The 24,185-nt window shown below is 39.0% G+C and overlaps 1 protein-coding gene across 2 annotated transcripts in view; it reads right to left on the bottom strand.

Annotated features, from left to right (window-relative positions):
* The window catches only part of GALNT7 (polypeptide N-acetylgalactosaminyltransferase 7), a 182,027-nt gene that overhangs the window by 12,499 nt on the left and 145,343 nt on the right, over positions 1 to 24,185 (bottom strand). Inside the window, exons 3-8 of one of the 2 annotated variants that reach the window (XM_051842571.2) lie at positions 19,513 to 19,679; positions 13,606 to 13,736; positions 13,277 to 13,356; positions 11,155 to 11,337; positions 7,550 to 7,667; positions 6,240 to 6,362 (exon numbers count right to left, since the gene is read on the bottom strand). In XM_051842571.2, coding sequence (XP_051698531.2) covers positions 6,240 to 6,362; positions 7,550 to 7,667; positions 11,155 to 11,337; positions 13,277 to 13,356; positions 13,606 to 13,736; positions 19,513 to 19,679 — 802 coding nt within the window. Of the gene's footprint in view, positions 1 to 6,239; positions 6,363 to 7,549; positions 7,668 to 10,832; positions 11,016 to 11,154; positions 11,338 to 13,276; positions 13,357 to 13,605; positions 13,737 to 19,512; positions 19,680 to 24,185 lie in introns of both variants that reach the window. The other variant, XM_051842572.2, reaches the window with a different exon arrangement.

Raw genomic sequence — 24,185 nt, 5'->3', positions numbered from 1 at the left:
TGGCATCTAGTTAAACAACTACAAGTGAGCTACTGACTGCTGTTTTCTAAGGATAAAAATGCTATGATGTTCAACTAAAAAGTACTATACCCAGAAGCTGATAATTCTGAGTATAAGGTCATGTATTCAAAGATAATATATTCAGCTAAGAGACATATATTGAAGTGCAGAAAGAATTTATGGGAGCCTGATGGAACACTGGAGCTCCTATTCCCAGAACAATCTCTATCTCATTCTCTCTCTCTTTTAAAATTTATTTATTTATTGGAAAGGCAGAGTTACAGAGAGGCAGAAGTGGAGAGACAGAGACAGAGACAGAGAGAGAGAGAGAGAGAGATCTTCCATCTGCTGGTTCACTGCAAAGCCAGGAGCCTCTTCCAGGTCTCCCACATGCGTGCAGGGACCTAAGCACTTAGGCCATCCTTCATTGCCTTCCCAGGCCATAGTAGAGAGCTAGATTGGAAGTGGAGCTGCCATTTCTCGAACCAGAGCCCACATGGGATGCCGACTGCAGGCAGCAGCTTTACCTGCAATGCCACAGCGCTGGCCCCAGAACAATCTTTCTGTTAGATCCACACCCCTGATACATGTAGAGAAAAAGTCTCATTTCAGAAACCACCATGAAAAACAATGGAACTTATTTATTTATTTATTTAAAAACTCATTTTTCTCACTATTTACATGTTGTTTATTTTTTTTCAAAGAATTATTTTATATTTCTGAAAGGCAGAGTTACAGATAGAGAAGGTGGGGGTGGGGGTGTTACCCATTTGCTGGTTTACTCCCCAAAAGGGTGACAACAGCCAGGACTGGGCTAGAATGAAGCCAGGAACTAAGAGCTTCTTCCAGGGCTCCCACATGGGTGCAGGGGATCAAGCCCTTGGGCCAGCCTCTGCTCCTTTCCCAGGTACATTAGGAGGGAGCTGGATTAGAAGTGCAGAAGCAAGAGTCAATTTGGTAGCTATAAGTGATGTCAACACTGCAAGCCATAGCTGAACCTACTGAGCCACCACTAAAAACTCAATTTTTAAACTATATTTTTCTGAAAGGCAGAATTAAAGAAAGAGAAATAGACAAAGATGCTCCATCTGTTGGTTCACTCTCCAAATGGCCAAAGCTGCACCTTGGCTGAAGCCAGGAACCTGGAACTCCCATCTGGTTCTCTCTTGTGGGTGGCAGGGGCCCAAGCACTCCACTGCTTTCCCAGGTGCATTAGAAGGGAGCTGGATCAAAAGTGGAGCAGCGGGGGCTCAAATTAGTGCTCATATGGGATGCTGGTTGCAAGTAGAGGCATAACCTGCTATGCCACAACACCAGACCTTTATCTTAGTTATCTGAAAGGCAGAGAGATAGGAAGAGGGATGGACAGAGACACAGAGAGATCTCTGATTTGTTGCTTCACTCCCCAGATGCTTCCAAAAGCCAGAACTGGGTCAGGCTGAAGCTAGGAACTAGGAACTCAATCTGAGTCTCCCATGTGAAGGGACTCAACTACTGAGCCATCATCACTGCTTCCTAAAGTGCACATTAGCAAGAAGCTGGAATCAGGAGCCAGAGAACAAATCCAGGTATTTCAACCTGGGATGCAGGCATCCTAACCAGTGTGTTAACCACGAGGTCAAATGCTCACCCCCAGCCCTTTTTAGTAAATAAAATTGTATTGGAGCATAGCTACACTCATTTGTTTGCATATCCTCTATGGTAGCTTTCTCCATACGATAGCAGACTTGCACTGTTGTCTCAGAGACTTTATGGTCACAGAGCCAAAGATACTTACCATCTGGCCTTTTATAAAGAAGTTTGCTGATGCATGATAGAAGATCAAGGGACCAGATTGTGTATAGGCTAATTCAATCATATCTATTCTTGCATGCATTCATTCATCCAGTAAAATCTTAGATCTCTGTCAGTTTATTGCAATGTCAACTTATCTTATTGCTCTATAGCTTTTTTTTCCCTTAAAGTGAACCAGCTAGAGAAAATATCCAGTTAATTTGGGGTTAGAGCAAAATAGCTTAGGGCAGTGTTTGGTGTAACAGTTAAACCACTACTTGGGATGCCTAATCAGAATGCTTGAGTTTGGTAGGAGGTGATGACTGAAGAAACTGGGTTCCTGCCACCCATGTGGGAGACTTGGTTTGAGTTCCTAGCTTGAAGTTTCAATTTGGCCTAGTCCTGGCTTGTTGCAGGCATTTGAGGAGTGAACCAGCAAATGAGTGCACTCTCTCTGTTTATCAAATAAAATTTAAAAAAATCAAATAAATTAAAAAAAAACTATGTCTGTGAGTCATAGTTTCTGATTCCTGTTTTATATGAAGAACAAGAATGCCTAGTATTCAGATTAACTTTTTTCTAGGCTATAACTATAAAAGGCAAGTATATCCCTGAATGCATGCTGCTGCAAAAGCCAATGTCTTTTTTTTTTTCTTTAAGATATATTTATTTAGAAGGCAGAATGAAAGAGAGAGAGAGACAGAGAGAGAAAGATATCTAGCACTCTTTGGTTCACTGCCGAAATGGCCACAGTGGCTAGGGCTGGTTCAGGCTGGTCCTGGTTGAAGTCAGGAACCCAGAATTCCATCCAGGTCTCCCATGTGGGTGGCACAGTTTCAAGCACCTGAACTACCCTCTGCTGCTATCAAAGGCATATTAGTAGGGAGCTGGATGAGAAGTAGAGCAGCTGGGACTCAAACCAGTGTTCCGTTGTGGGATGCAGGTATCGGAAGAGGCAGCTTAACCTACTGAGCCACAATGCTGACCTCCAAAAGCCTAAGTCTTTTTTTTAAGAGCCCTCAAGAGCTCTCTCTCTCGCTCTCTCTCTCTCTCTTCAAGATTAATTTATTTATTTGAAATTCAGAGTTACACAGGGAGAGGAGAGGCAGAGAGAGAGGGGTCTATCCCCTGGTTCACTACCCAATTGGCCGCAACCACCAGAGCTGCACCAATCCAAAGCCTGGAGCTTTCTCCAGGTCTCCCATGTTTGTGCAGGAGCCCAAGGACTGGGGCCATCTTTTTTTCAGACCATAGCAGAGAGCTGGATAGGAAATGGAGCAGCCGGGTCTCTAACCAGTGCACATATGGGATGCCGGTGCTTCAGGCTAGGGCGTTAACCCGCTGCGCCACAGCGCTGGCCCCAAAAGCCTAAGTCTTTAAAAAAAATCTTATTAGCAGCAGTTTCTTAAAAGAACACATAATAATTTACCACTAAGAATTCTGGATTCTTACAAATCCATATAAAATCCGACATAGTCTAATGTCTTCTAGTTACTAATGAACCTTAAAAATTAAGTCTACATATATATGATTATAGCATCAAAAAGAAGGATCATTTAATTATTTGGGATGGAGGGGGATAGAGTGGAACCCTTGTACAGTGTTAGTGGCAATGCAAAATGGTGCAGTCAATATGGAAAAACAGTATGGAATTCCTAAATAAATTAAAAATATTCAGAAATATAAGAAACTCAAAAATTCAACAACAAAAACCAAATAATCCAGTTAAGAAATGGGTAAAGACTCTGAATAGATATTTTTCAAAGACAAATGGTCAACAAATACATGAAAATATGCTCAGTATCACAAACCTTCAGGGAAATGGAAATCCAAACCACAGTGAGGTATCATCTTATTCCAGTTAGAATGGTTATTATCAATTTGACAAAACAAAACAAATGCTGGCAAGGATAGGGATAAATGGGAACTCTTATATACTGCTGGCAGGAATACAAATTAGGATAGCCATAGAGAGAACAGTTTGGAGGTTCCTAAAAAAATAAAAAAATTGATCTACCATATGACCAAGCTAACTTATTTCTGGGTATATATTTAAAGGAAATGAAATCAGTATGAAAGGCATACCTGCACTACCATGTTCATTTTAGCACTATTCACAATAGCAAAGGTACAGAATCAACTGAGGTGTTCCCTGATGGATGAATAGATACAGAAAATATTGCCTATATACACAATGGAATATGATTCATCCATAAAGTAATGTAATCCTGATATCTGCAGCAAAATAGATGGAACTGGAAATTATTATGTTAAGTGAAATAAGCCAGATACAAAAGACAAACGCCACACATTCTTTTTCATAGGTGGAAGTAGGAAAAAAAATGTCAATATGAACTTTAAATAGTGATTCCTAGTGAGTTGGAAGGGGTTTTGAAAAGAGGTTGGGGGCTGGCGCTGTGGCTCACTTGGTTAATCCTGCACCTGCGGCGCCAGCATCCCATATGGGCGCTGGTTTCTAGTCCCGGTTGCTCCTCTTCCAGTACAGCTCTCTGCTGTGGCCCGGGAGGGCAGTGGAGGATGGCCCAAGTGCTTTGGCCCTGCACCCGCATGGGAGACCAGGAGGAAGCACCTGGCTCCTGGTTTCGGATCAGCACAGCGCCGGCCATGGTGGCCATTTGGAGAGTGAACCAACGGAAGGAAGACCTTTCTCTCTGTCTCTCTCTCTCTCTCACTGTCTATAACTCTACCTGTCAAATAAATATAAAAAAGAAAAGAAAAGAATAGAAAAGAGGTTGGATAGTGGGTAACAAAATACAGTGAGAGAACAAGTTCTAGTGCTCCATAACACAGTGGAGGTGACTACAGTTTACATTAATATAGCTGTAGATTCCAAGCTCAAAGAAAAGGAAATGGAAATGGAAAGGCTAAGTGCCAGGTTGGATCAGTTTATGTTGTGTATGTGTTGAAACATTGTACCATTGTACTATACTGTATAAAAATATATGAGTATTACATGTTAATCAAAAATTTCAAAAATAAAATATTTTTAAAACAAAAAATATAACTACCATATGATTCAGTAATCCTATTACTAGTTACACACATACATACATATATGTATACATACATACATACATTTCAGAATACTATTCAGTCTTTTTTTGACAGGCAGAGTTAGACAGTGAGAGACAGAGAGACAGAGAGAAAGGTCTTCCTATTTCCGTTGGTTCACCCCCAAAGTGGCTGCTACGGCCGGTACGTTGCGGCTGGTGTGCTGTGCCGAGCTGAAGCCAGGAGTCAGGTGCTTCCTCCTGGTCTCCCAAGCGGGTGCAGGGCCCAAGGACTTGGGTCATCCTCCACTACACTCCCGGGCCACAGCAGAGAGCTGGACTGGAAGAGGAGCAACCGGGACAGAATCCGGTGCCCCGACCAGGACTAGAACCCTGTGTGCTGGCGCCGCAGGTGGAGGATTAGCCTATTGAGCCGCAGCACCAGCCACTATTCAGTCTTAAACACTAAGGACATCATGGCTGCTACTGTGGCCCAGCAGGTTAATCTGCTGCCTGCGGTACCCGCTTTTCATATAGGCACTGGTTCAAGTCCTGGCTGCTCCACTTCTGATCCAGCTCCCTGCTGATGTACCTAGGAAAGCAGCAGAAGACGGCCCAAGTCCTTGGGCCCCTGAATCCACGTGGGAGACCCAGAAGCAGCTCTTGGCTCCTGGCTTTAGATCAGCCCAGCTCTGGCCATTGTGGCCATTTGGGGAGTGAACCAGTGGATGGAAGACTTCTGTTTCTCTGCCTCTGCCTCTCTCCCTCTCTGTAACTCCATTTTTCAAATAAATATTAAAAAAACCACAAGGACATCATTTTAAATGACATAAATCAGGCATATAAAGACAAATACTACATGATTTCACTTATATGTGAATGTAAAAAAATCAAACTCATAGAAATACAGAGTAAAATGGTGGTAACCAGTGGCTAAGGGGTGAGGGTGGGGCTGGGCAGATATTGGTCAAAAGACTCAAAATTTCAGTTAGACAGGAAAGAATACATCCAGGAGATCTATTGCACATTATGGTAACTACAGTTAATAAATAAAAATACACTGTATATATGAAAACTGCTAATAGTAAATTCTAAATATTCTCACAAAATTGTGGTCAGTATATGATACATGTATGTTAAATAGCTTGATTTCTATAACACATGATACATGTATGTTAAATAGCTTGATTTCTATAACACATCTCAAAACATATTATTGTACACCATAAATACTTATAACTTTTACTTGTGAGTTAAAAACATACAAAAAAGAATGAGTACAATGACTAATTTTAAGATATTTCATGAAGAAGTTCAGCCTAGGTTTAAGGTGATGGCTTAAGAGATTTACCCCAGTCAATGAGCTGACATTTGTTATGCAACTACTATAGCATGTGGTACATAAATGTTAGTTCTCTATTCTTCTCCACTTTCAGTAAAAAAAAAACACCTCACCTTTAGAGTTGGGGAAGACCCTACAGAAACAGGTGGAGGATTTCCTTGCCAGCCTTCAAGACGATAGATGTGTCCAACACGAGAACAAGGGACAAACAACAATTTGCCACCACACTGCCATATCTATCAAGGAAAAACACATGTTTTGGAAGTTGTTTCAAATGCAAACATAAATTGTAATGGAAAATTTGTCCTGTAAATGTTATTCTAAAATCCAAAATAGAAACAAATTAGTCCACATGGAATTCATAGATGAAACAAATTCCTAACATAATCTACTTGTTTTAAAAACTCATATAGTAATAAAGAAGGCAATAAGGAATATAGCAATCAACTGCTACTAGGGGGCCTCTTCCTGAACACATGCAGTGCTTAACAACCCTTTCTTGATAAAACCTTGCAAAGTACTCAGATTCTTCACTCCTAACATCACTCATTGCTTCCATTGCTAATATATTTCCTACCTAGGTGATTATTGTAATAACCTCCTAACTGGCTTCTTTTTTTAAAAATTTTTTTAAGATTTCTTTTTTTTGAAAGAAAACTCTTATTTAATAAATATAAATTTCAAAAGTACAACTTTTGGATTATAGCGGTTTTTCCTCCATAACCACCCTGCCACCTGCAAACCATCCCATCTCCTACTCCCTCTCCCATCCCATTCTTCATTAAGATTCACTTTTAATTATCTTTATATACAGAAGATCAACTCTATACTATACTAAGTAAATATTTCAACAGTTTGCACCCACACAGACATACAAAGTATAAAGAACTGTTTGAAAACTATTTTTACCATTAATTCTCATAGTACAACACTTTAAGGAAAGAGGTTCTACATGGGGAGTAAGTGCACAGTGACTCCTGTTGTTGATTTAACAATTGACACTCTTATTTATGATGTCAGTGATCACTCGAGGCTCTTGTCATGAGCTGCCAAGGCTATGGAAGCCTCTTGAGTTCAGAAACTCCACCTTATTTAGACAAGGCCATAATCAAAGTGGAAGTTCTCTCCTCCCTTCAGAGAAAGGTACCTCCCTCTTTGATGGCCTGTTCTTTCAACCAGGATATCACTCACAGAGATCTTTCTTTTAGGTCATTTTAGCCATGGTGTCTTGGCTTTCCATGCCTGAGAAACTCTCATGGGCTTTTTAGCTAGATCTAAATGCCTTAAGGGCTGATTCTGAGGCCAGAGTGCTGTTTAGGACATTGTAGGTATTGTTTTACATTTAGAAATAACTAGCTCTATCAGAAAGTCACAAAAGTCTGTTACTACATAGAAAACTGCATTTGTTTAAGTGAAATGTTACCTTGTATGAGATCTCAAAGTTTTCACCTCCCCAAATCTGGAGACCTGGATCATACAGACCCAGTTCAAAGAAGAAGTCTCGTTCGATGGCAAATAATCCACCAGCCATGGCTGGGGACCTAAAGAAAAGAAACACTGCAAAAACCATTCAAGACAAACCCCCAACACCCCTTCACCAACAGACAATAAGCCTTTGGAACACAGTCTAAATAATGCATAGAGAAGACAAAACTGATGGCCAAACACCAAGAAATTAAAAAGCCTTCACAAAACAGTCTGTTCATAATTACTGAACTCACCACAATTTCTAACTGAAAGCAAATTAAGATTCATTGTAAGTTGGAGCATTATGTCCTTTTGCCATTAGAGGGCACCTAGGTTCCTTTGTTGATAAAGATTCTGCTTTAGTCTCAGTGATACTCTTCTCTTGCATTCCTGAAAACACTGAGTCATAGAGCTGTGGTCCGCTACCTGCTCCTATAATGATTTATGAGTCATTCTGGGATGAACAAAACTATACACCATGGAAGTAGTCTGTCATTTTTTAATTTTATAGCTCAGGGGCTTGCCAAATCACAGAACAGCCACAGTTCATTCAGAATTTGCAAACGTAGCACAGAAATGACACAGGAGAATTAGACACAGCTATTTACTATACAGGGAGGTAGGAATGCAAGTAGGTGATCTGTAGTGCTTCTTGAATGCATCTTAAATTGGGTACTTTTTAGGGGCAACAGACAAAAAGATTACTTTGGTAGCTTTTTAGGGACAGGTTATTTCCCATTGGGAAAAATGTTTGAGGAGTAACTATCATTCCTTCTTGGGAATCATTAGTTATTAATGCATCATGATTCTTAAGTCTTAGGGTACTTAACACTGTTGGGGTATCTTCTTCATCGTTATACATAGTAGTCAATCTGTCACTGAGTCCTATTGATTCTACTTTGAAAATCTGTTTTGAATTTGTCTACTTCTTTTCAGTTTTACTGCTAGCACACTGGGACAAGCATACAAACACTGGACTCTGTAATATCTCTTAGAATTGGTGTCCTTTTTCCTGTTTTCTTCCTACCCACGTCTCATCACACAGCAGCCAAAGCAGACTCCAGAACAGGGGCCTTGCATGAACGGCTCTCCTCATTCTCTCACCTCACCTGGTTTTCTCTCCCCATGAGTTCTTCACTGCTTTGCGCTTGCCTGGAATGCACCAAGCTCACCTCTGTCTTGGGTCTTTACTTATGCTACTCATGTTACTGAAATATTCTTTCTCCTTTTCCACACGGTTTCCTCTTCATCCTACAGCTATCAGCCTAAATGGCACTTTGTAAGAAAGTTCTTTCTGATGTTCCTTGCTGCATTAGTTTCTCCTTCCCATAAGCTCCATGTGTCTATGATTGTTCTTCATATTATTTGTTGTAGCTGTTGTTTCAGTTATTTGTGCAGCTATCTGTTCCATTTTTGTCTCACTATATTTTAAGTTGCATGAGAGAACATATCTTTTTACATTTATCTTCCTCTGAATAGTACCTGGCACATTGTAAGTACTCAATAAGTATTTGTTGAGTGCATAAATACTGAGTCAAGTAATATTTTCACACCAGGAGAAAGTCATTTTCTCATATCTTAAAGTACATGGCCTAACTCATTCAACAGCACTATTACATTTTTTATTATACTTTCATGTCACATTTATTTAACTGTCATTCAAAATTACTCCACTGTAACTGTGCCTTTTTGATCTTTAAATATATTCTCATTCATCTTGGTATATATTTGAAAATACATCTTAACATGGAAACTTGTGAGTTAATCAAAGGGGAGCTTTCCTTAAATCTTTCTAGCTCATTTAAAAAAATTTCCTGACTAGCTGTTGGAATTAGCAGAAATATAAATGCCCTCAGCACCCTTTAATTTTTTTCTCTTAGTATTACTTGTTAGGCAAATTTAACCAGATAAACAGCAGATTCCTGAATATTCTGAATAAGAGATTTTCAAATGAAAATTTGGAAAATGCCCAAAAAAACTCAAACTTTTATAATTTCTTCATGTTTGCCATTCAGTATCTGGATATCATGAGATGCCCAGACTATATAAGCATTTCCATGATATTAGAAGCACCTTCCCAACAGACTTCTCACATTATCAGCAGTATAACAGGGAGAGAGAGAGACCAAAAGCAGAACCATAGCATCAGACACAAAAAATTAGACACATTCAGGAAAAGGCTACAGTAACATCTGAGCAAACATTTCATTTGGGCTCACTTTTATAAAGACGGTGAAATGTTCCAACAAAAATATCAAAAGAGGAAGTGACATAAACTATTCTACTTAAAAAACCACGAGAAGGGACAAAATCTGATTTGGGGATACAGTTTTCTTTTAATCAAGCATCTTCTGCGAATGAAGCAAGAAATTATTTGTAACATTTTCTAAAGTCATTTATTTTTATTTATCAGATTCAACAGGCACAAAATTAGCATTAAGAGTTAGCATATAGGGGCTAGCGCTGTGGCGCAGTGGGTTAATGCCCTGGCCTGAGGTGCCAGCATCCCATATGGGCGCCGGTTCAAGTCCTGGCTGCTCCACTTCCCATTCAGCTCTCTGCTATGGCCTGGGAAAGCAGTGGAAAATGGCCCAAGTCAATAGGCCCCTGCACCCGCGTGGGAGACCCGGAAGAAGCTCCTGGCTCCTGGCTTTGGATCGGCGCAGCTTCAGCCACTGCGGCCAGTTGAGGAGTGAACCATTGGATGGAAGACCTTTCTCTCTTTCTCTCTCTTTCTGCCTCCCCTCTCTCTGTGTAACTCTTTCAAATAAATAAATACATCTTAAAAAGAAAAAAAGAGCTAGTGTCTTTCATTGTTAACATTATACCCAAGGTATCAAAACAGAAATAAGAGTCTTGGATTGTATGTAATTTAGGTATTTTAAATTTATAGAATGACACTAACCATCAAAACAACATAATTTGGTATATCTATTATGGTCTCATCTACTATGGCAAGATAGCAAAATTTCCTATTTTTCACTTGTACTTAGAACCAGTGTTTCTATGTTTTTCCCACTGAAAGAGTGGAATTCTCAGTAATAGAACTTGCATTTATGGTAAAGCAATTAAAAAGAAGCAAATGTGAATTAGAAGCTCTCAAATAGTGTAGAGAAAGAAGCTCTTTCAGAATCGGAGACAGCATCTATAGTTTTAAATACAAAATTTCAGCTTGGCCAGAGGTTAGTAAGTTAGCACACCTGAAGAAAAGAAAAATATGTAAGTGATTTAGTGATTACCGATATGGTTCAGTTTTTGTCTTTCTCAGTCTCTTCTCTTGAGAGGTCAGAGGCACCCGTTTCCAGAGCATACTCCAATCCCATGCACCTCGGGCAAACCCATCTTCATCACCACCCCCTTGGGGTACAATTTCATATGTGTTGCCATTTATGACATCTATAAGCGGCACAGTGCAAATGGTTCTGTATTATGTTGATGATGGCAGCAAAGATCAAACGGAAACGTATGTATGGGCCCACATAGTTATATGAGTTCATGGGGAAGGAAAAGAAAAAGTCCTTAGGTAAACATTCAACATAAAAAAAAATAAATAATCATTACCGATAAGGTTCAGTTTTATGTTTTCTTTTGGCCTTTTCCTTGTGGCTTAGAGGGATACGTTTCCATAGTAAACTCCAGTCCCAGGCCCCTCTGGCAAAACCATCTTCATCCCCACCTTGCTGTGGTTCAATGGAATAATCATTCCCATCTATGTAATCTATTAGAGGCACAGTACATGTAGTTCTGAAACATTCACAGAAAATGAAAAAGCATTTAAGAACCCAAAAACTGACTAGTTTAGAATGCCTAACTACATCATATGTTTTTGTTGTTGATTTGTTTTTGTGCTAAGGGATTTTAATATCTAATGGGAAACAGAGTAAATGAATGTCCCAGAAAAGCCAAGAAGTCTGTTCTTGCTAGAGGAAACTTTCCTCTAGGCAAACAGATAAACATCAGGGACAAGGAGTCATGTCATTGAGCTTAGTAGTGTTTACTCTTTTTCACTTTAACACTCCAGGGAATCTTACTCTTGGTAATTTTATATTATTTACAAGAATTTCCTGCCTGTAATTTCCCTTTTCTATCTCTCATTAAAACGAGTGAATGTGTGTGTGTGTGTGTATGTGTACTGATAGTACTTGCCATATCCTTAGCAGTTCTGTAACACTGTTGCTTTCTATTTCTGCAGAAACAGTTATTATGAAACTATGCTTCTGTACTTTTACTTTTAATTCTCAAAATAAAATATATTATGCTATGATTCCTTTTTAAAAAAATAAGCAAAACCAAAAATCCCTCAAAACCTGTATAAGTTCTTAAGAAATGAACTCAGAATTTGAAGCAAAAAAAAAAAAATTCCCTTGTATTTAGACTTCATGACGTTAGCCTTGTATAACTGATTGAATGGAAAGCTGACATTACACAGATAATGCTTGTCTCACTAGAAAGGATTTACAAAATGTTTCTTCTAAAGTGAAAATTGCAACTTTTCATAAGTGGGTTATGGTGTTCTTTAGAAGTCTGAAAACCAAGATGTTTAGAAAAAGGGCAAAAACCATATGGGGCTTAGAAATGTGATACTGTAGAAGTAGATTCTAGAAAGGTGTTCCATTCCCTCCAGAGGTTGAATGGATCATGTAGGGTCATTGTGGTACATGGGGTTGCCACTGGATTCTGCAGAAAACCACTTTTTTGCTGCCCAGAGGACTGCCAGGACTGTTCACTTGGGGAGAGCTACCTGATACCTGGTACGTTCTCTCTCCTCACTTCTAGAATTTTCATATTTCTAAATCAGCAGTACAGTGTGCAGTATCCTAGAGAGACCTTGGTTTGACAGTTTATTGGTTACCAGATTTGGGGAAAATTACTTAATTTCTCTAAACCTCAAAATCATTTTCAGTAAGATGGAACTCCCAGTTTCGCAGGGTTGCCGTGAGGCTTAAGTAAGCATGTGAAAAATATTTACGACAGGCCTTCATATCAAATCCTCTGATGACCAGATCTCCCAAAGTTCTGCCTCTGACTCACACCATTTACCACTGACATATGTTTCATTTTCCTAGATTCTGAAATAGTCAGAATTCAAGACAGAAAGCAAGGAAGAGTTTTGGAACTAGGAGATTGATGCAACCTTCTGTTGTTTCAGACACTTCTAGAAATTTAACAGTGATCAGCACATTTCTATTCATAACCACATGGAATATTTGTCTATTTCTAAACTTAAAAGTTTTTGCAGAATCCAAAGCTTGATGTAAGTAACAGCTGGTCCTTACTATCTAAACTAATAATTGTGAAGGGCACAAAAACTAATAGGTACAATTTCAAAGCATGCTTCTTCAAATCTTTGGAATTCATCCCATTTTAGAAGAAGCAATTAACATTAGTCTTAAGAGGAAATTTTTGTGGATAGAGTAAGTCTCAATAACTCAATCACAAAACAGTTGTCAAATGGGATATCCTAGCTTTCTCCCAAATGGCAGACTGCATGACTGTGAATCAGACCAAAGCTTCAGGCTAGCTCCACCCAAGGAAAATAATTAGCTGAAATATACAGTTCAAACACAACACTTGATGCACTAAATGTAACTGTAATTAAAGAATGAGAATATTATTCATCCTTCTAGGACAAGCTTTAATTTTTCAACTAGGAAAGAAAAAAATAAAAGCAAGGTCATGTTACCTGTCCTTAGATATGGGAGCTACAAGTGGTGCATACCAGTTAACTGCCACCTCACAGTGGGCATCAAGGTATATCAAAACCTTAAAAAAAAGAGGCAGGGTGAAAGAATACTCCTCAAATATGGTACATCATATATTACACACAATTTAAAATTAGATGCTAATTTTAAAATTAGCTTTATAGTCCATTTTGATAAATAACTTGTTTAGCCCAGCATCTCATTCATTTCAATTAAAAAAAGAACCTAAAGGGTGATTAAAAATGTATATGAATTTTTAGTTGTCAAATGGCAGACATGGTTGACATGGTAGATATTAAATGCTTCCTACCTGTCCAAGTTTAGCCTTCTGAGCACCAATACTTCGTGCTTGAATTAAACCTTCTCTTCTTTCATTTCGAAATACCTTTACTAGGCCATTCCACATCTTAATATAGTCATCTAGTTTTTCTTTTAAATGTTCTATGAATAAAAAAAGTTCAATCAACATTAAAAATTAGACTTATATATAAACTTATTAATTACTACTTTTCTCAAGAAACAAGAATAGGAAGTAGGCATTGTGGCACAGCAAATTAAGCTGCAGGACACTGGCATCCCATATCAGCATGTCAGGTACTAGTCCTGGCTACTATGCTTCCAATATAACTTCCTAATGTATCCTGCAAGGTAGCAGAGATGGCTCAAGTAGTTGGGAGTGACAGACTCAAATGAAAGTCCAGTCTCCTGGTTTGGCATGGCCCAGCTCTGGTTAGTGTGAGTATTTGGGGAATGAACCAGCAAATGGAAGATCGATCTCTCTCTCTTTCTCTCTCTCTCTTAAAAAAAAAAAAGTACAGAAAACAGCACACTGAGCAGTCAATAATTTTACATGGGCTACACTGAATGCTTAATCGACTGAGAATTGAACCTGATGTATATTATTTAAATTAAAATTTGAGTTTAATATGCTTACAGAGAAGTGGTTACCCTAAGAATAATCAAATATTCCTGTAAACAAATAAATGATGACTTCGGTAGGTGAGGCTTTAAGATATATTAAAACATGTTGTTTCTTATATTATAAAATTTTATTTGAGAGGCAGTGAGGGAGAAAAAAAAAAAGAGAGGGCGTGAGGGACAGAGAGAGAGAAAGAGAGAGAGAGAGTCAGACAGAAAGACTGTTTTCATCCACGGGTTCACTCCCCAAACATGATGGCAGGGACTGTGCCTGGACAAAGCTAGAGCCAGGAACTCAATCCAGGTCTCCCACATGGGTGTAGGAACTCAATTACTTCAGCTATCTCCACTACCTCCCATGGTCTATATTAGCAGAATGCTGGAATCAGGAGCTACATGCAGGAGTTGAATCTAAATATTTTGATGTGGGTGGGACACAGATATACTAACTGCTAGGCTAAATGACCTCCCCAACACTCAGGCTTAATGATTAGTATTATAAATAAAATTCTCAACCTAATAATACTTTTTCTCAGAAAGCCTTTTTCTTTTTTAAAGTCTAATATAGTCCTAAATTATTTTTTAAAAAGTCTTTCAGAATTCCATCAGATGCTATTTTGGATATGCAAGGTAAACACATCTGGAATACATTTTTTACAGACAGTAATGAGTTGATGACTTGTTCTTCAAATTTAGATTCTTAGTTAGGATGGTCCAAAAGGCAAAGTGGTGCATCCAATGATTTCTGACTTCTTTGAGAATCTCTGGAATCTCACGCTGCGGTACACTGTATTAGGGTTCAAACAGTCGCTGCTCTCTTTGGAGGAAGATTATCTTTCCTCATCCCACTGTCATCAGACTGAACCATGTGACTTGTGGGCAGAAATGATGGGGGTCACTTGTGAGCAGAAATGTTAGGAGGCTAACTTACATTGTTACTACATCTCTTCTTTCCCTCTGCCCTATCCAGCTGCTTTCTGAGTGGAGACTGCTCTGTAAGCCTGGGCCATGAAGTGAAGAAGATGGGGCGCAGAGCCACAATTGTCCCCCAGGGAACATGAAGTTTGAGCAGGAGATAATATGTAAGCCGACACCAGCGTGGGCTTGTGCTTCACCTCTGCCTGACTTGGCCTCGGCAGGCTGATGCACATGTGTGTGGAGGAGTATACTATATTTAAAGGCTCCAAATCTTGTTCAGAGAGACACTGTAATTTCCAGAAACCTAAGTGTTATTATGAGCAGTTAGTTCTTTTATAAAAAGTTTTATATAGTGAAGTATTTTGTCTCTAAATGAGAAATTGTTAAGTTCAGAGTTTTAGTTTCTGAATAAATACAAACCAAATTTTCACTGAACTCAGATTAGCAAACACTACCTAATTTTACTGAGGCTAAGACTGACAGTTTTAAAATTGGTAATACCAACTAAAGATCTTCTGTACTTCTGTTCAAGGGAAGACCAATTGTCTCGACACACTCTAAGCTAAGCAGACTCTGCATGACTGCCTTTATTTCATGCCACAGGGAACTGAATACTGGAAATCTGTGATAAAACCCATCTCAACAATACTAGAGTAAAAGGCACAAAAATCTTCAGCCTCAAAATTCCATTCTCCTTGTCTTGGTCTATGTAGTTATTTAAGGATGGCAAACATCTTTGATGTGTCTTCACTAATTTTTTTGGATATGTTAAAATTTTACCTGTATTAATATTTAAAAAAAAATCATTCTGGGGGCTAGTGTTCTGGAGTAGTGAGCAAAGCCACTGCCTGAGGGGTGGGCGCTGTGGTATAGTGGGTAAAGCTACTGCATGCAGTGCCAGCATCCCAAGTGGGCTCTAGCTCGAGTCCTGGCTGCTCCACTTCTGATCCACCTCCCTGATAATGACCTGGGAAAGCAACAGCAGATGGCCCAAGTGCTTGGGCCCCTGCACCCCTGTGCAAGAGCCAGATGAAGCTCCTGGCTCCTGGCTTTAGCCTGGCCTAGCCCTGGCCATTGTGGCCATTTGGGGAATGAACCAGTGGATGGAAGATTCACTCTCTCTTTCTTACTACCTTCCTCCTTCCTTCTCTCCCTCCTTCCCTCCTTCTCTCTCTGTAACTCTTTCAAAAAAATAAATAAATATTTTAAAAAATAAAAAGCACTGCCTGCAATGCTGGCATCCCATATGGGTGCCAGTTCGTGTTCTGGCTGCTCTACTTCTAATCCAGAGGAAGATTCCCCAAGTGTTTGGGACCCTGCATGCACATAGGAAACCTGTATGAAGTTCCAGGTCCTGGCTGCAGCCTAGCATAGCCCAGGCCGTTGCATCCATGTGGGGAATGAACCAGTGGATGGAAGAGCGATCTCTCTCTCTCTCTGTGTCTTTCACACTCTCTGTGTAGCTCTTTCTTTTTTTTAAAACTTTTATTTAATAAATATAAATTTCCAAAGTACAGCTTTTGGATTACAGTGGCTTTTTCCCTCCTTTTAACTTCCCTCCCACCCACAACCCTCCCATCTCCCGCTCCCTCTCCCATCCCATTCACATCAAGATTCATTTTCAATTATCGTTATATACAGGAAATCAATTTAGTATATATTAAGTAAAGGTTTCAACAGTTTGCACTCACACAGAAACACAAAGTGTAAAGTACTGTTTGAGTACTAGTTATACCATTGATTCACATAGTACAACAAATTAAGGACAGAGGTCCTACATGGGGAGTAAGTGCACAGTGACTCCTGTTGTTGATTTAACAACTGACACTCTTGTTTATGGCATCAATAATCACCCTAGTAAATTTAAAAAATAAAAAAACTAATTTTGAACACAAAATCATGAGTACTAGAGGTTGGAGGGTGTGAAGGAGATAGAGGGAGTTTGGAAAATGGGTGCCAAATGCAAGTCAGTTAAAAGAACTAAGTTCCTAGTGTCATGCAGCATGATGGGAAGACTATACTTCACAATAACCTACTTTATGAGGACAGAAGTTCCAAGACTCCAACATTATATCAGAGAAGGGAAAATGTTGATTATCCTGTTTTCATCTGTAGATATTACATAGATGTATTGAAATATCACACTATTGCCCCATAAATTTGTACAATTATTGTTAAATTCTTTTAAAGTACAAAAATAGTATAGGTGTTCTTAAAGCCAACACAATAACAGACAGATTTCTCAATTATTTTGTGGATTAAGACTTCTCTAAATCTACAATATTACTGGTACCAACAATATAACTTAAAATCATATTTTTAAACATTTATCTTGAGACAGATAGAATATTTTTATGAAAACATTCTTGTCATGAAAATTATAACCAAAATAAAATGTTGAAGCTAGAAGCATTTGATTTGCCTAAAAATTTAATGCTATACATTCTCTTGTCACTTAAAACGAGCTGAAGAAAGTAATCAGCTGCATCAAGGTGAAAAGAAAAGAAAATATCCCATCTCCCTAATTCTTCTACACACTAACGTTAAGTGTACATGATCAAGATTCTAGTCACGTCCTTTCAAAAACAGCAAAGGTTTATCTAGACTATAAGAGTGCTAATTAAATTTTGGAGACAGGAAGCTTTTATGAAGACGTTTTGAAACAAATTGGCATGCTACCCATATACTTAGTGGTATCACCACTTGTACACAGAAATTCACCACAGACCTTATTTACCAGAACACAAACACCCTGTTGTCATTAAGCAGTCTGAGCTCTTTGGTCAGTTTTCAAAAGTTTCAATTCTGTTTTGTGACAAGCAAAGAAGGATAAATAAATATCTAGATTTGGGTTCTAGAACTGCAATTACATTTTTACTTAATGTGCTTAGGATCTGAACTACAGTATTAGGTATTTATATAATCAAGAACATACTTTCAATATATCAGTAATATCTAAAGAAAAAAATAAGTAAACTTCACAGACACCTTAATCTTGTAAAATCACTGTTTAATCACCCTGTGGCAAGTGGAACCAAGACTAAACAATGCCTAACTGTTGTAAGAGCTAGTTCTTTAGAATTTTATTTTATTCAATACTCTTGGTAAAATACAAACAAAATACACTTTAGAAGATGCTTTCTATTTTAAATAAAACTAGTTCATGGCTTCCTTTTCAATTTAATATCTGTATCATTATTCAAATATTAAATATAGACTATGAAATATGTATATGGATTTCAGTTTGAAGGCTGGATGGAATTTCAGAAGCCATCACAAAATACATGCAATTGCAGTTTTTCAGGATTTCAAAAAACTGTTTCTTGATGTGACTCAATTTTTTACAAAATTCAAGCCCCAAAGAAAGGATTCAGTATAACACAGTGGTTAAAGACACAGATACAAAGCCGGCGCCACGGCTTACTAGGCTAATCCTCTGCCTGCGGCACCAGCACCCTGGGTTCTAGTCCCGGTTGGGGCGCTGGATTCTATCCCGGTTGCCCCTCTTCCAGGCCAGCTCTCTGCTATGGCCTGGAAATGCAGTGGAGGATGGCCCAAGTGCTTGGGCCCTGCACCCGCTTGGGAGACCAGGAGGAAGCACCTGGCTCCTGGCTTCGGATCGGCGCGGTGTGTCAGCCGCGGTGCGCTGGCCACAGCATGCTGGCCGCAGAGGCCAATGAGGGGTGAACCAACGGAAAAAGGAAGACCTTTCTCTCTAACTCTGCCTGTCAAAAAAAAAAAAAAAAAAAAAAAAAAAAAAAAAAAAAAAAAAAGATACAGATACATGATCTTATCAGTTTTGATACAGCTCTTAACACTCTGTGACTATTGGCCAGTTACTTAATATCTCTGAGCCTTAGATATAAAATGGAGATAACAACAATATGTATTCTAAGGATTACTATCAGGATCAAACAAAATAATTCATCTATAATGCTTAGCACAGTGCCAACCTGTTGATGATGATGACAGATGCTAGCTATTACATTTTTTTTTTTTTTTGACAGGCAGAGTGGACAGTGAGAGAGAGAGACAGAGAGAAAGGTCTTCCTTTGCCATTGGTTCACCCTCCAATGGCCGCCGCGGCTGGCACGCTGCGGCCGGCGCACCGCGCTGATCAGATGGCAGGAGCCAGGTGCTTCTCCTGGTCTCCCATGGGGTGCAGGGCCCAAGGACTTGGGCCATCCACCACTGCACTCCCGGGCCATAGCAGAGAGCTGGCCTGGAAGAAGGGCAACCGGGACAGAATCCGGCACCCCAACCGGGACTAGAACCTGGTGTGCCGGCACCGCAAGGTGGAGGATTAGCCTAGTGAGCCGCGGCACCGGCCGCTAGCTATTAATTTTTAAAAATTATTTTGAAATCACATTTTTCGAATTACCTTTATTACTGAAGTCATCAATTAACACAATTTCTGCTAAATATTTTCTTGGAGTCCTTTTAATTACACTGTGGACTGTTCTCATGAGTGTTGACCACCCTTCGTTATGGAAGACAATGACGACACTTGAAGTGAGAAGGTTTTCATCATAATGCCAATATTTGCATCTGCAAAAGAAAATTTCATCATATTTATTTAGGGGTCATACACAATGCCTGGGTCCAAACTTACTGTGACTGGATTTTCTCATTGGATTAAATATTAGTGATTTAACCAAGGTAAGTGAATGAAATACAGCTGTTTCTATGTTAACAGAAATGTGAAATAGGAGAAGCTGATATGAATAATGTATACTTAGATAAAGCTACTTCATAACCAACACTTACAATGTGATAAAATGAACTAATGTATGCTGAGAAAACTCAAGATATTGTTCACAGTGCTCAGGGATTTTTTTTTTCTTCCTGATTTAGATCTCAGTTTATTTTCCTTTTTGAAAATGGAGATTTTGGTGCTAATCTATTCCATTTGCTGTGACTAAACCCCTTTGTTATTGTGTTTGAAAGCTGTCTTGTTTTAATATCGTTAAATATTCATAAAAATTAAGCTAGTTGACTCAAGACATTTAGTAGACATTTAAAAACTTACTGTTAAATGAATAAAAAAAGTTCTAATATTGTTTAGGACTTTTAGATTGGCTAAAGAAGCGAATTGGCTAAAGAAGCTCTTCTATACAAAACTATCTGAAACAACTATAGCAGGAAAAAAGTGGCTAGAAGCGTTTTCCTAACTGGAAGAAACCAGAACAGGGCCTGATAGACTCAAGGAGCCAGGCAAGGATCAGTGAGTCTCATATAACCATGATTTTGAGAAGACTTTCAAGCATAATCCAAAATTAAGAGTGTCCAAATGTTCCTTCAGAATAACAAGTTCAAAAATACACTGCTAGAGAAGTGCAGATCTTGTAAGAACACAGGCAGAGCAAGGCATGTCTAATTTGAGATGAGTGGGGATAATAATCCCAAGAAAACAAATTAATCTGGATGCAGATTTAGGCAAGCTTTCTTCCTTTGACTCTAATCATTAGGCAGAAAGCAGCAGAAGTGGGTAGAAATTTTGTTTTGCAGCAATTTTGCTTTACACCATAACTAGTGAGAATATTTAAAATACAGAAGGAGATTTGGGACTTGAGGATTTCCAAGACAGGAGATGGCAAGTTGTAGGAAACAGGCAAAACAGGAACTTTGAATGGGAGATAGGAAGGAGTTAAAAACAGGAACTGAAGGAAACAGAGCGTTGAGTGAAGGCAAGAGAGGAAATCCATAAGTGACACTTTCCTCGTCCTAGGGAACTCCACATATAGACTGACTGAAGATCTTGCACAGGACAAGAAGATAGAATAGAATGTGTTGCCCATTTTTTTCCATTTCTTCTCACCTATATGGTTTAGAAATAACAATAAAAATATATACTAGATTATATGCCAGTAACAATTCATGGTATATATTTTTCTTTTCTTTGTTTAAAAATTACAAAATTAGTGCACAACTTGCTGTGTAAAATTCAAATACAGAATTTTATAAGGGTGAATATTTCCTCCCTATGCCTCTCCAACTGTCAATTCTCACCTACTACAGAAAATCACTGTTAATAGCTGGTTGTGTTTATATTCTTGCAGACATGTATGCATGTATATATAACATATATTAGGTGAGTATGTAGAGATTTATTTAATTCTTTTAAATTATTTTATAATATTCTATAGTATGGTTATTCCATAAATTCTAAATTCTTTCATTACAGACATTTCAGTTGATTCTATAAATAATGTTAGATGATATTTATGCATGTATCTTTAAGCTCCTGCATAGGAATTTTTTCTAAAAAATGCTCAGGAGAGTAAGCTCATAAAAGATAGGAACCTTTTCTATGTATTTTTCTACGTTCCCAGCATTTAATGCCTAGTATTTTATCTATAATTATTTACTATTTGCTTTAAGGATAATATTATGAAATGCCTCCTGACAGATTTTCTTCTCTGAATAATGTCCAGTCTCCACCATACAATCCACTTTGTGGTACTCTCAAGTACAACACCACATGGCTCCACATTCCGTGCAGCAGGGGATACTACTATTTCACAGAAGAGAGAGAAGCAGGAGCTCTTCTAGTAGGGAGAAGCTGAAAATCTGAAAAGAACAAGAAAACAAATACAACAAAAGCAGACGAAGAAAGGAGCTTGTGCCTAACATCCTTTTCCAAACTTAGGGAAGAGACTACCCAGGGAAGAGGGGCTGCAAAGCAGAATAGAAACTATGTTGAAAAAATGACAGGGATGGAGACAATGTCCCTTCCTACTTCTTCTTTGCAGTCTCCCTTTGTTCTAGATGGAGCCAGAAAGCTAAGATGCTTCGCCATGCTTTTAAAGTTAGGAACACGGAAAGTACTTAAGAGTTGAAGAGCAAGAACTTGCCAGAGGTCACAGTAGTAAAGAGCAAGATGGAACGCATGAATCTATGAGGTGGAAAGGTTGAGCCAGGGACTGGACCTCAAAGACAAGTAGGGTTCACAGTCAAAGTGGAGATGAGTCAAAATGAAGATGGGTCTCCAAAGTAGGGCTGGCATGAAAGGAACCACTGAGCCAAGGGCAGCAGGAGAATTGATCATAAGTTACTGCAGCAAGGGCTCTGCTATGGTTTGAATGTATCCCCTCCCCTACAGTCTATGTGTTAGAAACTCAAACCCCAATGCAACAGTATAGGGGGTGGGGGCTAATAAGGGGTGATTAGACCATGGGGGTGGAATCAATGGATTAAAGCTGTCATCACAGGAATGGGTTCCCTAAAAGGAGAAGTTCACTCCCTCCTCTCATTCTTGCCTGTTAATCTGCCCTTCCACATTCCATCATGGTATGATACTACAAGAAGGTCCTCAGATCCTGGACTTATCGGCCTCCAAAACTATGAGAAATAAATTCCTTTTATTTATAATATTATCCTGCTGTAGCAATATAAAATGAGCTATGATTCTTTCAGCAGCAGATAAAAAGAGGGTAACACAACTGGGAAGACAGGGCACATCTCACTTGGAGCCACGAGGGGGCAGCAGAGATGGGAGGTAAGCAGGCCAGACCTGCCCACTATGCCGTCTGTCCCCTGGATGCCACACAGAAAAGAGATCCTCGGGAGCACAGAAAAAGCCCAAGGAAGGAGGATGAATTCAGGGCTGATAGGACACTCACTGTCGGCCAACACTGACTGCACTGCCTTTGGCTGCAAGCTTTCATTTGCCACCAACGGCCTGAATGCTGGTCGTTGAAAAAGTTTAGCTTTTTGGCAGCTTTTCTCGTTTGCTCTTTTGAGATAAAGCCACTGGGTACAGCACATGGAAGCAGAGCTTACAATGTTCAAAGAAAGCCCTGATATTAAGGCTTATTAAGGAAAGAAGGAGCATAGCGTTGAGGTAAAACTCCTTATTTTGCATTATCTATCTTACCTCAGTGTATAGAATTTGTAATAAGTTCTGATATGAAGGAAGGCCAAGTAAAACAAGAATGTCAGATTTAAATGGATGGGTCTTGTTTTATATATATATATGTGTGTGTGTGTGTGTGTGTGTGTGTGTGTGTGTGTATGACTAATTTTTGCTCTCTGGCGTCTCATTTTCCAAGAGAGCTTTCAAATCCTCTAACATCAAGGACAGCAGTGGTTAAGCTATATTGCAGAGCTGCCCTGATTGCAAATATTCACATTCAGATTATAGGCTTGCAATGATTGAAGCTACAGAATCATTCTTAGAGTAATTTTACAGAATGCTTTCATGGCAGCTATGTGGTACAGATGCCTGGTGTCAAGGAAAAGATCAGAATAAAAATTTTTCAGAGCAATGTTTTTATAATACAAAAAGGTAGATTTCAGTACCAAAAATAAAATGCCTATCAATAATTTACTTGTAGTCTCCCTGAATCAGCTATGCTTTTAAACATCTTCAGTTTGATATGAAGACTTTATCAATAAATATAACTTAATTCAATAGATCCCAGAATTTAATATTTGTAAGCTCCAAGTCCCTGCAACCCATATATACTATCATTAATCTACAGCAATGTGTGTATGCGCTTGCATACTATGTGTGCAAGTTATTCATCTTGCTCCTTTTTTTAAAAAAGATTTATTTATTTATTTGAAAGTCAGAGTTACATAGAGAGAGGAGAGGCAGAGAGAGAGAGGTCTTCTATCTGCTGGTTCACTATCCAAATGGCCCCAACAGCTGGAGCTGCGCCGATTCGAAGCCAGGAGCCAGGAGCTTCCTCCGGGTCTCCCATGTGGGTGCAGGGGCGCAAGGGCTTGGGCCATCTTCTACTGCTTTCCTAGGCCATAACAGAGAGCTGGATGGGAAGTGGAGCAGCCGGGACTCGTACCGGTGCCCATATGGGATGCTGGCACTTCAAGCCAGGGTGTTAACCGGCTGCGCCACAGCACCGGACCCTCATTTTGTTCCTTTCAAAGATTACATCTTACATTCTCGGTCATTCATTAACAGCCTCAATAAGGAGTTATTTTTTATTTTCTTTCCTTAATTCTAAAAGCAGTCTAAATCTGATAGAGAAAATTATTTATATATAAGAAACAAATTCTCAATTTGGGAAACACTGAGTTTTTATCTATTTTTAA

Source organism: Oryctolagus cuniculus, chromosome 2 (assembly GCF_964237555.1).
Source record: "Oryctolagus cuniculus chromosome 2, mOryCun1.1, whole genome shotgun sequence".
Taxonomy (NCBI): Eukaryota; Metazoa; Chordata; class Mammalia; order Lagomorpha; family Leporidae; genus Oryctolagus; species Oryctolagus cuniculus.
The sequence above is the reverse complement of the archived record's forward strand: the minus strand, read 5'-3'. Positions and strand labels throughout refer to the sequence as shown.